The 16,137-nt window shown below is 33.1% G+C and overlaps 1 protein-coding gene across 5 annotated transcripts in view; it reads right to left on the bottom strand.

Moving 5' to 3' along the window:
- The window catches only part of ATRNL1 (attractin like 1), an 839,540-nt gene that overhangs the window by 681,701 nt on the left and 141,702 nt on the right, over positions 1 to 16,137 (bottom strand). For all 5 annotated transcript variants that reach the window (XM_032423422.1, XM_032423427.1, XM_032423424.1 and 2 more), the window contains exon 9: positions 10,225 to 10,408. In XM_032423422.1, the coding sequence (XP_032279313.1) occupies positions 10,225 to 10,408 (184 nt within the window). The remainder of the gene's footprint in view (positions 1 to 10,224; positions 10,409 to 16,137) is intronic.

The following is a 16,137-nucleotide window of genomic DNA, read 5'->3' as shown; positions in this document are numbered from 1 at the left end:
TACTTCTCTGGCCAGAAAATTAGTGTCCAGGTGCCCAAACTCCGATATCTAGCCACCTATTTAACATATCCACTAGGATGTGTAGTCTCTATCTCAAATTAAATATATCTAACACTGAGCTTCTAATCTTCCTCTACACCGAACTTAGTCCTCTCACAAAATTCATCATCTCCATTAATGCCGACTCCATGCTTTCAGGTCTTCAGGCCAAAAGCCTAATTCCTCTTTCACTTGTTCTCTCTTCCAATCTATTTCCAATCCCTTAGTCTATGCAATCTCTCTTGGCTCTACCTTCAAAATATATTCAGAATCCAACCAATCCTCATCACTTACACATTGCCTCCTTGGTCCCAGATGCTATCATCTGTTTCTTAGATTACTACAATAACCTCCTAAATGGTGTTCTTGCTTCTGCTCTTGCATCATAATCACAACATAGCAGCCAAAGTGATCCCGTAAAAACCTAAGGCAGAACATCTCACATCTCTATTCAAAACCCTCCAATGGCTTCCCATATTGGTATTAAAGTCAAAATCCTTATACTGAGCTCAATGACTATGCGACAGTGTTCCCAATTACCACTTTAAGGTCATTTTCCACCATTTCACCCAACCCACTCTAAGACCCTTTACTCCAGCTATACTGGCCACCTTGCTATTCCAAATGATAAGCATATTCCCATTTCAAGGTTTTTGCACTACCTTTCCACTTGCCCCTCAGATTCTGGCATGGATCCCTCTCTAACCTCTTTCAGGTCTTTCCTTACATATGGTCCTGGTGATGTCTTCTCTCACTACCCTATTTAAATGCAGCAACCTAAAACTCATCCTCTTTCCATTCTTTCTGTTTCCTCCATAGAACTTATTACCATTTAAATACATTTTATTTATTTCCATTTTTATTATCTACCTCCCCCCATTAAAATATATCTCTAACACATAAATTTGATTTTAAAAAAAAGATCTCTAAGGAAAGCATAGAATGTTTAACAATAGATGCAAAATTCAGAAACAGACAAACTAAATGAGTTTATAAATACATATAAAAAAACAATGGAAAGCAAGGAAATAACACAATATTAAGAATAATGCTTATCTCTTTCAGGGATAATGAAGGGAATGCCATCATGGAGTCACACATGATGGGGGTATTGTAATGTCCTCTTACGTAGCTCAGGTAGAGAAGGTATTTACTTCATTATTATTGTAAAACTATAAACGTATGCTTTCAGATACCATATGCAATATTTCCCAATTTATAAAAGAGCACTAGGAAAAAACTAAGTACTACACATCTCAAAATTACCTTAAAAGGAAATTCCAAATCCCATAACATATCATGATGTTTATAAAGACAATAATCTTTTTGCCTATGTATTTTGTTCATTTTAATAAATCTGCTATACTATTTCTTTATACATATGTATGTGTATTTCTATTACTTCCCAAATATACATGAACCATAAAATTTTAAACAATCTGTCTTCCTTACTGAGAGTATCTTAAAATTATTCCCAACACAGTACTTGATACAGAGTCAACAATTTTGTGGAAAGATTTCAGATACTCATCATGAAGAGAAATAAGCAAGGATGAACACCATGAATGTCATGTTCATCAATATTCACTAAAAGTTAACTAATAACATTTATAAAATTGTCCTGTATCACTTTCCAAAACCTGACAGCTAAAATTTTAGAGAAATCACAAAAACTCAATAATTTAATAAAATAGTTTTGAATCCTTCAATGTAAAAATAACTCACATTATATCAAATTTAAGAATGTAAAATAACTCATTTTATGCAATCAGACGTAGCATCACTATAAAAACACATTTTAGGTAAACGTAATTTCAAAGATTTTTTAAAGTACAGAATTAATATAGTACCACAGAAGCATTATCATTAGACTTATACGTAACCTTTTAATATTTCTAGAATTATAGCTGAAATCTGTTTTCTTCCACTTGAAAAAAATGAAAAAAAATTACTTAGTTGATCATTACAGCTGTAAGTTGTAAATAATAATGTTTAATATGTTCCTTATGTGTTAAAACTTATTGGGTTTTTTCACAGGTTAAAAGAACACAGCAGTAGAGGAAACGACCTCAACAAGATGTCTAGAAAATCTGAAGTTTCCACTACCACAGAAAAGCCTCCTCCTGTAAGTTCCACAAACATGTATGTGCAAAGAATGTTATGAGATATCGTATCTAACAAGGCTAAGAAATCAAGACCACAATGGCCCTAGTACCCAAAATCATTACAGCAAAGTTTTAAATCTCTTAAATGATGATACCAATGAATAGTATATTCCAACAACATAAAAGGAATCATTTTTGAGAAATGAGAATTCCTATAAATACAGGATGTTTGTTCTCTTTTATTCTTAATGTAAAGAAACCAGACTCAACTAGTCCTGAAGTAGTGGGGTAGCAGCAATGGCTTTGGGTGTATCAGAACTTTTATGTCTCAATCCTCTTCTAACAATGGCAAAAAAAAATGTATTTTGGTAACTATATATTAAAAATTGACCCTCTTGGGACTCCTGGGTGGCTCAGTCAGTTAAACGTCTGCCTTGACTCAGGTCGTGATCCCAGGGCCCTAGGATCAAGTCCCACATCAGGCTCCTTACTCGGCGGGGAGCCTGCTTCTCCCTCTGCTTGCCATTCCCCCTGCTTGGGCTCTCTCTCTCTGACAAATAAATAAATCATTTTTTTTTTAATTGACCCTCTTTTATTATTCCAGTTATTATAAACCATAAGCATATAATATTAAGCCTACAAAGTCAAATCAAATACAGATTTCTATTTTTAAATAAACTTTTATGACCTACAACATACATACCAAAAAGTATACATATTTTAAGGGTATAAGTTCAATGAGTTATCACAAAGTGAACATACATGTGTAACCACTCCAGAAGCTTCCCTGTTGCTCATCCCAATCACTACTTAATTCTTCTTAGACTAAGACAATCCCAGTTACAACTTCTAAGACCATAGATTAATTTTTCTTAGTGTTAACTTCATTTAAGTGGAATCATATTATATTCTTGTGTCTGACTTCTTTTGGTCAACATTATTTTGGTGAGATACAACTGCATGAATGCATACAGAGATGATTCTTTCATTTTCATTATTGCATAGCATTCCATTGTAAGAACATATAACTTATCCATTTGAACCGATGACAGATATTTCACCTGTTTCCAATTATTGATTATTATAAATAAGCTGTCATGAATACTATTCTATATGACTACAGTGCACAATATATGCATTTGTTGGATGTATAACTAGAATAACTATTTCAGAGGATTCATACATTCTGAGTGCGGGTGTATTCATATTTAGCAGAAACTGTCAAAAGATTTTTTCAGAGTACTTCAAACCAGTTTATACACATTTGATATTAGCAGTCTGGTAAATTTTAGCCATTTTAGTGGATGTGTGGTGGTGGTATGTCAATGTCGTCTTAATTTAAATTGTCCTAGTGACTAATAAAGTTGAGCACATTTTAATATGTATTTTGGCCACCCAAATATCTATTTTTGTGAAGTACCTGTTCAAGACTCTTACACATTTTCTATTGAGTTATCTGACATTTTCTTATTGATTTGTAGTGCTTCCCTATATTTTCAGGAAGAGAGAGACCTTTGTTGGCTTCCTGTGTTGGAAATACCTCCCCCAATGCAGCTTGCCTTTTCACCTTCTTATTTTTAGATATTTTTAAACATATATAGTTCAGTGTATCACTTCTCATTTATTAATAGTATTTAAATAATAAGTATTTAAGGGGCGCTTGGGTGGCTCAGTCAGTTAAGTGGCTGCCTTCACTCAGGTCATGATCCCAGGGTCCTGGGATTGAGTCCGCATCGGGCTCCCTGCTCAGTGGGGAGCCTGCTTCTCCCTCTGCCTCTGCACCTCCCCCTGCTTGTGCTCTCTCTCTCTGTCAAATAAATAAATAAAATCTTAAAAAAAAAAAAGAAAGTTTTTAAATTTACCTTAAAAGTCTTTCTTTACCAATGATATAAAGATATTTGCCTGTGTCATCTTGTACAATACTTACTATTTTACCTTCCATATTTGGATACACAATTGATCTGAAACTAATTTTTGTGTATGGCGTGAAGTAGGGCCCAATATTCATTTTTTCAATTGTATATCTTACTGGCCCACAATAATTTATCATAAAAACAGTTCTGTAGTTCAACTTTGTCATAAATTAAATGTCCACAAATGTGTAGGTCTGCCTATGGAACTCCTATTTGCCACATTGGTCTACTTCCCTATCTTTGCAACAACACTTAATTACTATAGCTTCAAAATCATGAGATCTGGTAGAGAAGTCCTCTAGCTTTGTTCTTCTTAAACTTTGTTTCAGCTATGGTTGTCATTTGCATTTTCATATAAATTTTGGAATATGCATGTCAACTTCTAAAAAAATACTTGCTATAATTTTGTTTGGGATTACATTAAATTTACAGATCAATTTGAGCAAAATAGACATCTCTACAGGGGTGCCTGGGTGGCTCAGGCAGTTAAGCATCTGCCTTTGGCTCACATCATGATCTTGGAGTCCTGGGATCAAGCCCTGCATCCAGCTCCCCGCTCAGCAAGGAGTCTGCTTGTCTCTCTCCCTCTCCCTTTGCTCCTCGCATCCCCGCCCCCTCCCCGCCCGGCCCCAGCTCATGCAAGTGCACGCACGCATGCTATGCTCTCTCTCAAATAAATAAATAAAATCTTAAAAAAAAAGACATCTATATACTATTCAATTTTTATTACAATTATCATAATGTAACTTCCATTTATCTTATTTATTTCTCACTTAAATAAGGTTTTATAATTTTCTGTGTAAAATTCCTGTATACATGCCATTGCATTTACTCCATAGGTGTTAACATTCCTATGGTAACATAAATTGTATTGCTTTTAAAAAAGTTACCGTTTTCCAAACCACCAACTTTGTTGACTTTTGGTAATTATATGGATCATCTTTATCATGTTTCTCTTGTATTTTGTTAATTTATGTTACCTCATATTCTCTTCCTTTTTCCTATCTTTATTTACATTTTCTACTTTTGGGACTAATCTGCTATCCTTTTTCTAATTTCTTGAGATTATGTTTATACCACTGATTCTCAGGCTTTTTAAAAATCTTTTCTAGGGGCACCTGGGTGGCTCAGTCGTTAAGCGTCTGCCTTCGGCTCAGGTCATGATCCCAGGGTCCTGGGATCAAGCCCCGCATCCGGCTCCCTGCTCAGTGGGAAGCCTGCTTCTCCCTCTCCCACTCCCCCTGCTTGTGTTCCCTCTCTCACTGGGTCTCTCTCTGTCAAATAAATAAAATCTTTAAAAAAAATAAAATAAAATAAAAATAAAAATCTTTTCTAATAAATGCACTTAAAGTTGTAACTGTCCCTCTTGGTGGCATCATACACATTCTGATCTGTCATCATTCAGTACAAAATATTTTCTAATTTTTAATATAATTTCTTTGACCAATTAGTGTTAAGAAATTTATTAGTTCCAGACATCTTAGGGTTTTTCTAGTTACTTCTATGTTCATTTCATTGTGCTCAATTATTTTGTATAATTTGAACCTTTTTAAAAAATTTGTTGAGACTTGCATTAAAACACAGCATATGGTAAATTTTGGAAAATGTTCCAAATGTACTTGAAAACAGTATATATTCTGCAGTCATAAGATAATATGCTCTCAAATACCAAAGAACACAAAATTATTAATTATGCTGCTGAAATCATTCATATCTTTTCTGTTTTTTGCTTTTTTGTCTCCTTATGCTATCAGTTCCCAAGACAATTGGATTAAAAAATCCCAATATAATTTGTCCCCTTTTATTCTGTCTTTTTTTTGCTTTATTTAACACATATTATAAGGTACATATAAATTCACTGTTATATCTTCCAGGTAGATACCTGACTTAAATTCTTACATGTCTGGTATTAGTAAAGCTATACCAACTTTCTTTTGTTTAGCAATTGTGTATCTTTTTTCCATTCTTTTACTTTCTGTTTTTCCAAATATTTTTAGACTTTTGTACCTCTTCTAAGCAGCGCATGGTTTTGCTTTATACCAAGTCCAAAAAATCCTTAGCTTTTGATTGAAATATTTAGTCTCTTACATTTAGTGTAATTTAGAATATTTATTCCCTTACATTTAGAGTAATTATTGACATATCTGGAGTTAAATACATTTCCTACTTCCTTTATATGTATCCCAACTAGACTTTGTCCTTTTCCATTCTTTTCTTGTCTTCTTCCAAATCCATTACGTAGTATTCTTATTTTCCTTTCTATTAGCTTGTTAGATACGAAGTTCTACTTTTATTTTTGTTGCCTAATGATTACAATATAAATCCTTAGTTATTAATGTCTACTATGAATTAGTTCTCTTATTAATTCCCACATGTAACAAAAACCTTAGTATTTTGAACATCATTTACCCTTCTTCTTGACTTATGAGCTGATATTATCATGCATTCAAATTTTTTATCCATTTAAGCCTCTATTACTTTTATAGTTTAATATAATAAATAATTACTTAAATTTACCCTTACGTTCTCTATTCCTTCCGGTATCTGGGAACATTTTTCTTTTACTTTAATAGCATTTCCTTTATTTAGTATCTCCTTTATTGGAGGTCTGTTCTTGTCAAATTCTTTTAATTCTTGTTTCTCTGAAAAATATCCTTATTCTGCTCTCATTTTTTAAAGATATTTCACTGAGTGCAAAATTTTAGGTTGATGACTATCTCCTTCCAGCAATTTGAAGACAATGTTTTCTAGATTTCATTTTTTTCAGTTAAGAAATCAGTTGTTAGTCTAGTAGCTCAGTCAGTTAAGCATCTGCCTTTGGCTCAGGTCATGATCCTGGGGATCCTGGGATCTAGCCCTGCATCGGGCTCTCTGCTCAACAGAGAGCTTGCTTCTCCCTCTCCCACGCCCCCTGCTTGTGTTCCCTCTCTCACTCTCTCTCTGTCAAATAAATAAAATCTTAAAAAAAAAAAAAGAAGAGAGAAAGAAAGAAAGAAAGAAAAGAAAAGAAAAAGAATCTTTGTCAGTCTTAATGTTTTTCCTTTAAAGAGAGTATGACTTTTTTCCCTTTGGCTGCTTTTAAATTTTTCTCTTCATTATTGGATTTTCATTAGTTTTACCATGATATTTCTTTATTTTTTTGCATTTTATTTTTTTTAATTTTATTATGTTGTCACCATACAGTATGATCATCCATTTCATTAATCCCTCCTCAGCTGTGTCTAACCGGTTGTTAAACCCATCTAAGGAATTCTTAATTCATTTAATGTATTCTTCATTTCTATAATTTCCATTTGATTCTTTAGTAAAAGTTTCCACTTGTCTCCTAATATTTTCTACCTTTTATTTTAAAGTTTCTGTCTGAAAACACCACTATCCTATAGCTATGCTTCTAATGGCTGTTTTTTCATACCTTGTCTTTTTCTAAGACTTATCATTGTTTTATTTTGTATCAGATATTGCATATGTTTTCTGAAGAAATAATTTGAGGCTCTATGTGATATTACCTTCCTCAAGAGAGGATTTACTTTTGTTCTGCCAGTTACTTAGTCTATGGGCAGATCACCATAATCCAATGATTCAAAGTGGACTTATCCACACTAGTAGGCTTAGAACTTCAGGGAGTAAACCAAATCCTTAAGTGTGTAGCAAAGTCTATCTTCGTTAGCACACTTGGAAATCCAATTTAGGTCCTCCGTATTAATTGACAAAAGCTCTTTTTTTTTTTTTTTAAGATTTTATTTATTTATATGACAGAGAGAGACACAGCGAGAGAGGGAACACAAGCAGGGGGAGCAGGACAGAGAGAAGCAGGCTTCCCACCGAGCAGGGAGCCGGATGTGGGGCTCGATCCCAGGACGCTGGGATCATGACCTGAGCCGAAGGCAGACGCTTAATGACTGAGCCACCCAGGCGCCCCAATTGACAAAAGCTCTTAAACAGCTTTCAGGATTTATTATCCTCTAAAGGAAAATAGTTTCACAAAATGCCAATTTTACCTTCCTTGACATTCCACCTATCTAGATCTTGACCCACAGATTCTCACTGCTTTAGTAGTTCTCAGATGCCTAAAAAGATGTAATTCCTAATTTTTCTCAGTGGAAATAATATTCCAAGATAATCCATTACACCAATGAAAAAGAATTCCTCCAAACACACATTTACTAATCTTCAACGAAGTAGCCTATCTACTAAACTGTATCTACTAAAAAATAAAACCGGTCCTGAGGTGGTAAAAACTTAAAATCAATCTGTACAATGGATATATATTAGTGACATTTTTAAATTACATCACATTTGACAAATAAACCTTATACATACTTTAATTGCTATAGGATAGCAAACTTTAAAATTAAGCTAACAAGAAGTATCAAAACTTTAAGAATAATAGAAAAATATTTTAGTACTCACTAATAATTTTACTGATATTTTTTAAAAACACAGAAACCAGTAAAACAGTAAAGTATCACATGCATCTATAATATATTTCTAATAAGGTACTAAAAATAATTTGCAAATTATTTTAATAAATTCTAAGGGATAAGTATCCAATGTTATTTGCACATATACTAAAATTGCCAAGAATGATAATTACATTCTTCTACGCAAAAGTTCACTATGGGAAATTTTCAGGAAGGGAGACGTGTTAAAATCTGAGCAAATCCCATTCAAGTGGTGAGCAACAAGTAACTCTTATTTTGAATTCATTCAAATAATACCCATAGTTCTCTTATCCATTCACATCTCAAAAATATGTTAAGCAGATTTACAGTGCCTTAATCACTAAATCACAGCTCCTCCTGCTATCAGAACAAAAAGTCAAAGAGGAAAAGTTAGAAATGTTAAAATAGAAAATAAAATGCAATGCATAAATTATATAAAAGAAAAAAGTGATATACTGGTTTTTTTATAAAAATATAAAGAATAATAATGTACTGATTAGACAAAAAATAATAAAAATTACCAAATCATCCAAAGGAAATGTCTTATCTTTTTTTAATCCATCTTTCTTTTTCAAATAAAATAAAAATTAGAATGTATGTTTGAAAGTGAAGGGGGTAGAACAAATCAGAATTTGGTGAAAAACTGTATTTTATTCAAATGCATAAAGTAATTTCATGATAAGAGTTTAAAAGAATGTGTAATGTCTTAAAACAACAACAGAATCATTTCCCAGGTTTTACAAAGGTAAATATTTGAGTACAACAAAAATTCTATTAAAAAAAAATTCTATTTTAAAACGCATACATATAGAAAAAAAATAATAAGTGAAAAATTAATGATATTTCAAACATAAAAGAGAACATTCTGGTTATAAATAGGCAATTTACTAAATAGGAAACACAAGTGGCAAATGAACACATAAAAAGATGCCTAGTCACAATAGTGATCTGGATATGCACAATAAATATCATTAAGATACCAAGCAAATCCATTGCAAGTACAAAAGGAAAATAGCCTCACAATTACCAAATGTTGGTAGTAATATGAAGAAACAGGGACATTCACATCTAGCTGGTGGAAGTATACATTACCACAGTGACTTGGAGTGCAATTGGGCAACACGTAGTAAAGTTGAGGATACAAATATCCTCAGACACAACAATTTCACTTTTAACTATATGCCCTACAAAAACTCTTGCATATCTGCATGAGAAAACCAGTACAAGATGTACAATGTAACACTGTTTATAACAACAATAAAAATCAACAAAATAAAAAATACCTAAATGCACAAGCTTTGCATTTCATAGGAAATTAGATGATGAAACTGAAGAAATGCTTTTAAAATTTACAAATGACATTAAAATATGAATGCAAAGAAAAAATCACAGAGCAGAAAATATCAAAGCTCAAAGTTACATTGGTAAGCAAATTTGCTCATCTGAATTGAACATGAGATCAGCACTTACAAGTAATGCATACAGAATAAGTATATCTATGTAATCAGAAAACATTTTAAAGTCAATCACTTACAGTGATAATGAATACATAGAAAATGTGTTATTTTGTGCCTTTGCTGTACAAGAGAATTTCATTAGTTGAAATAAACAGGGGAAAAGGACAAGAATGTTTCCCTGAAAATATTTAATAAACACCACTATTATACGAACATAAAATATAACTGTGACAAAGTTTCTCATCATACTTTTACCCAATCTACTCACCAAGTCTTAGTGTTAACTTCATACTTATAAAGATCATCTACCAATCCATATTTATTGCCTGGTAATGCTTTATAGCCTCCATGAACATAAATGGACTTTGTTATTTCATCATACACACTGGTATGGCCATATCCACCTTGAACAATAGCTCCTTTAGTTTCTGGAACAAGCCAAGTGTTTGATGCTGTAAGAGAAAGAAGATAAATCATGAACTTCAAAGAGTATTTAAAAATATAACTAATATATCACCAAACTACCAATAAGTAAATTCTAATAGCACATTTTATGAGTAAATTAAGTATAATTAATATTCATTTAATCAAAAAACAATTATTAAATACATGCTAGTTACTATGTTAGATGTTAGAGATTGAAGTTGAGTAAGACTGGTCTTTCTGTCGATTAAACTCTGAAATATTGAAAATGCCAAATTTTTGGATGTGCAACAGAAAAAGGAAAACTTTATTCTCACATACATTTCTGTATTTGTAAATAGCCCTGAGAAAAAGACTTAACAAATAGTTTAAAGAAAGCCTATTATGTGACAAGCTCTGAATTAGTCACTGATACAGCAAAGATTAAAAAAGATATGATCCCCACCCTTAGCAATTTTTAGCCCGTGCTGGTCCTTCAACTCTTGGTTATAAGCCTCACTTTCCCTTCTACAGAGAAGAATGAAAACCTAAACACTGAATTTTCAGGACTTCCTTGACAGCTGTATCAACTAATAGGTTCCACCAAGGGGAGTACTGGTGAGAGATTAGAAGGTGAGAGTAACGAAGACGTTCTACCTTCATCTCTAGCAGCAGGACCATGCAGGGGACTACAGTGGATAAGAGCAGCGATGACCACACAGCAACAGCAGCAGGTTAGTGCCTGCTCAGTGACAGCAGCGGCACTTAGAGTAGCTCAGTGACAAATGTGGTCTTGGGCTTCAGCCTGAGTGTGTAGCAGCTTCCAGGTTTCTGGGTGATCCCCTCATTTTGTTGTCTCTAATACTCTTGTAACTAACTCCCTATATTAAATCCCATTCTGCTTGGTATATCTAAAAGGGACTCATTTCTTACTGCAAACTCAAATTGATACGACCATCAATCATATGCAAGACATGCTTTTAAGAATATGCAGATGAACAAAAAACAGATCCTTGCCTTAGAAAATTTAGATTATAAAGAGTAACTATATAGAAATCTGTCATTGGTCTTTAGGTATCCACCCAAACCACACCTCCATCTTCCCTCTAACTAGTCATCTAAACTTTAGCATAGTAGGCAGCTCAACTGAAAATACTCAAGTCAAGTAACAGAAAATAAAAGTGATCTTAAAAATTGTTCACTTTTACATAATTCTAAAGTAGTGAAGAAAGTGATACTTCAATGGTCATAAAATATAGAAGTATCAAAAGGAGTCACTAAGCCAATTTTATTTTGATAAAACTAAACATATGTGAAGAAATTTCAAAGCACACTTGTAACTAATGAGCATTACATTTTAGAGGTAATTTCTAAAAAATGACATTAATAATAACTTATCAGAAATAATTTGATTAATACTCTTTAACCACTTATTAAAGTTCTACTCATATAGCCCAATTGACAGTTTTCATATTTTTATTCATTCTCTTTTTAATAAAGATGAACATGCTTCTTACCAAAAAAATAAAGGAGGTCTTTAATGTAAAAATGAATATTACCTTCTCTCCCAACCCACTATCTAGAGGTATTTTTCACAATTTGTTATGTTCAGACTATTTTCAGAATATTGTTCTAAATATTTTATTACACATATACAAAATACATTTAAATTACAAACATCTGCATCTACACCTATAAATACTTGTACCAAAAAATCATGCTATTTTACAACTATTTTTTCACTTAAAACAACTGGGGCATTCTTCCATGACCCACTTATTATTTTTCAACACCTAAGTTCCATTCTATTAATGATACATAACTTATTTAAATAACTCTACATCGTGACTCATTTGGGTTTCAATTTGTTCCTAAAAACAATAATGCAATAAACAACTTTGCAATAAGCTGTAGCATCATTATCTAATAGAACATATACTATGTCTCAAGAAGCACCTCATTATTTCATTTAATAATAACCCTTTGACAGGTTTACTATTGCATATTCTTCTTTACAGCTGATGAAATCTAGAGTTAGAAAAACTAAAGTACCACATTAAAAGTTTAGAAGTTGATAAGTGGAACAAAATGGTATAGACTCGTTTCTTCCTCTCCTCCCCACTAAGTACAACAACAGACTCTGGAAATAGTGCAAGAGACAAATCTGAAAGGTGTAAAGGCAGACTGACTGGTTACAGACTCCAGGACTAGAGAATGGGTGTCTCCTTACCCTCCAACAGAAGAAGGCTATGCAAACCCAACATTTCTCAACTGCTCAACCAAGCAATGAAAAGGCAACTCAAGTAGCCTTATTCCTCCTCAAAACTGAACAGGAGTCCTATGGACAACCCAGGTGATCCTAGCAGCATCAGCAAGAGGGACCCAGCAAACACTGTTTAAAATAAGCAGACAGCGAAAGAGTTCCTCTTCCTCACCAGATCGAGACTGGAAGGAGAGATCCCACAAGACCTGAAGAATAAACCTAAACAGGGACTGCCTGCTAAAACAGATTTAAATGGGACCCAAAGACTCCCAATACAATAGCCAAATGTCCAGGTTACAATTAAAAACAAAAAATCACTTGTCATACTGAGAACCAGTAAAATCACAACTTAATGAAAAAAAACAATCAAGTGACAGTAACACTGAGATGCTGATACTACCTGACAAGCATTTTTAAGTAGCCATGATAAAAACATTTCAACAAGCAATTGCAAGTTCTTTTGAAATAACAAATCTCAGCAAAAAAAGAAAGAAACAAAGAAATTTAGGGGGAAAAAATGCAATAATAAGCAAAAACTACATATACAGACTCAATAATAGAGTGGAGCTGACAGAAGACAGAATCAGTAAATTTGAGGACAGATCAATAAAATGTGCCCAATCTGTATAAGAGAGAAAACAGCCTGAAAAAAAAGTCAACAGAATCTCAGAAAGCTTTGGGACAATAACAGTTGATTCAACATTCATATCATTAAAATCCCGAAAGAAGAAAAGGAGAATGGAAATGAAAGAGTATTTGAAGAAACAATGACTAAAAACATCCAAATTTGTACAAGACACGAACTTACGGATTCATGAACCTTAGAGAAATCCAAATCAGATAAATTCAAAGAAATCCACACCATGATACATCATAAGAAAACTTATAATTAACTAAACACAAAGAAAAAAAGATCTGGAAAGCAGCCAGAGAGAAATGACACATTAGTTATAGGGCAACATCATTCTGAATAACTGTGGATTTCTCACCTGAAACTATAAAAGCCTGAAGGAAGTAGCACATTTTTCAAGTGCTGAAAAACAAGAACTGTCAAGCATGAATTCTGTTCTAGCAAAACTATCCTTTAGGAATCAAATGGAAAAAAGGACTCTTAGATGAAAAGAAAGAAAACTAAAAAATTTTGAAATGTGACCCTCTCCTTAAAGAATGGTTAAAGGAAAATATTTAAACAGAAATGAAATAATTAAAGAAGGAATCTCAGGGGCCACCTTGGTGGCTCAGTTGGTTAACTCCTGATCTCAGCTCAGGTCATGATCTCAGGGTCATAAGATTGAGCCCCATGCTTGGGATTCTCTCTCTCCCTCTCCCTCAGCCCCTCCCATCCGCCCACTCATGCACCTCTCTCTTAAAAAAAAGAAAAAAAAGAAGAAGAAGGAATCTCAGACCATCAGGAAAGAACAACACAGCAGAAATATGATTACATACAATAGACTATCCTTCTCCTCTATGAGGTTTATAAATCATATCTGATGAAGGAAAAAATTATAACATCATCCAATACTAAAAGCAATGATATTTAAAAGTGGAAAAGGTAAGGGGATGTAAATGAAAGCAAGGTTGCCACACTTCACCTGAAGTGGTAAAATGCTGATACTAGTAGACTGTGATAAGTCACACACACATAAATATAAATATGTGTATGCATACATATATATATATACACACACACATTTTTTAAGTAGACTACATGCCCAGTGTGGAGCCCAATGTGGGGCTTGAACTCATGACCCTGAGATTAAGCCCTGAGCTGAGATCAAGAGTTGGATGCTTAACCAACTGAGCCACCCAGGTACCCCAGTCAATATGTAGAGCAACCACTAAGAAAATTATACAGAGATACATTCAAGAATACTATTAAGTAAATCAAGATGGAATTCTAAAAATTGTTCAAGTAACCCAGTAGAAACAAGTAAAGAGAGAAAGAGGCACAAGAAATAGGAAACAGAGAAGAAATAAATAATAAAATAACAGACCAAGGCACTAATATATCAAAATTAACTTAAATGTAAATGGTTCATTTTTATAACATTCTTGAAATAACAGAATTCTAGAAATGGAGGACAGATCAATGATTATGAAGGGTGAGAGATGGGAGGGGAGTGAGAGTGGAAGGGTGGTAGGTGTGGTTTAAATGGGCAATGTGAAGGAGTCTTATGGTGATATAACTATTCTATATCTTGACTGTGGTGGTGGATACATGAAACAATATGCAATAAAACTGCACAGAACTAAACACATACACAAGTACACAATACACGCACATGCACACACAAATAAATACAAATGAAACTGAGGAAATCTGAATAAGATCGGTGAATTGCACCAGTGTCAACATCCAGGTTGCAATATTGTAATATATTTTTGCAAGAATACCATTTGGGAAAACTTCATAAAGTGTACACAGGATCACTCTGTTATTTCTTACAAGTGTATGTGAATCTACATGATCTCAAAATAAAAAGTTCAATTAAAAATATATATTCACCTTACAAGTAATGGGCAGTTCATCATGAAATGCAGTATTTCACTCAACTACTTATCAAACACTAAAAAAAAAAATTAAAAGTATAAGACCTACGATACAGGTCTAATACCAAAGGCTGTATTCTTAAATACTAGCAGTATTTCTCAAGGGTTAGTCACTAGCAGTTCAATTAAAGAACCCACAGGTGGTATGGTAGTTTCAGATGAAAAATTAAGGAAACAATCTTGTTCAGATACAGGTGATAAACTCAAAATGTAAAATTAATTATGATTCACATTCTCATATTTTTATTATTTTTGCCTCTCTCTCTGTCTCTCATGAATAAATAAAATAAATACTTTTTAAAAAAATTAACAAACACAGAGGGCAAAGGAAATATAACCCACAACAAGAAGAAAAATCAGTCAACAGAAGGTGACCCAGAAATAGCACAGAAGATAAAAGTAGTTGAAAATAATGTCTCAAAAGCTATCACAAATATGTTCAAATATGTTCAATAATGTTGAAGAAAACATGAACATGGTAAGAGAGAAATGAAAAATAAAAAAGACACAAACAGAACTCCTGGAAATGGAAACTATAATATCTGAATGTAAAATACATTGAGTAGAATTAACACAATTTAGACACTTTAGGAGACAAGAACAGTGAACTTAAGATATGGAAATAAAAGCTATCCAAAATGAAGCAACACAAACAAACAAACAAACAAAAAATCCTGAAAAACAATGAACCTGGGACCTGTAGAAAAATATTAAAGCAGTCTAATCTAGTGTGATAACAGTTCCAGAAATGATGTAGTGATGAGTGGAAAGAAATAATGTTTGAAGAAATAATTCTCAAATTCACAGAAATGTATAAATTCACAAAAACAAGAAGATCAATGAAATACAAGCAGCAAAAGGAAAGGAAAGGAAGGAAGGAAGGAAGGAAGGAAGGAAGGAAGGAAAGAAAGAAAAAGAAAGAAAGAAAGAAAGAAAGAAAGAAAGAAAGAAAGAAAGAAAGAAAGA

The sequence above is a fragment of the Phoca vitulina genome, unplaced genomic scaffold, assembly GCF_004348235.1.
Source record: "Phoca vitulina isolate PV1807 unplaced genomic scaffold, GSC_HSeal_1.0 scaffold28, whole genome shotgun sequence".
Lineage (NCBI taxonomy): Eukaryota > Metazoa > Chordata > Mammalia > Carnivora > Phocidae > Phoca > Phoca vitulina.
This window is presented reverse-complemented; position numbering and strand designations above follow the sequence as displayed.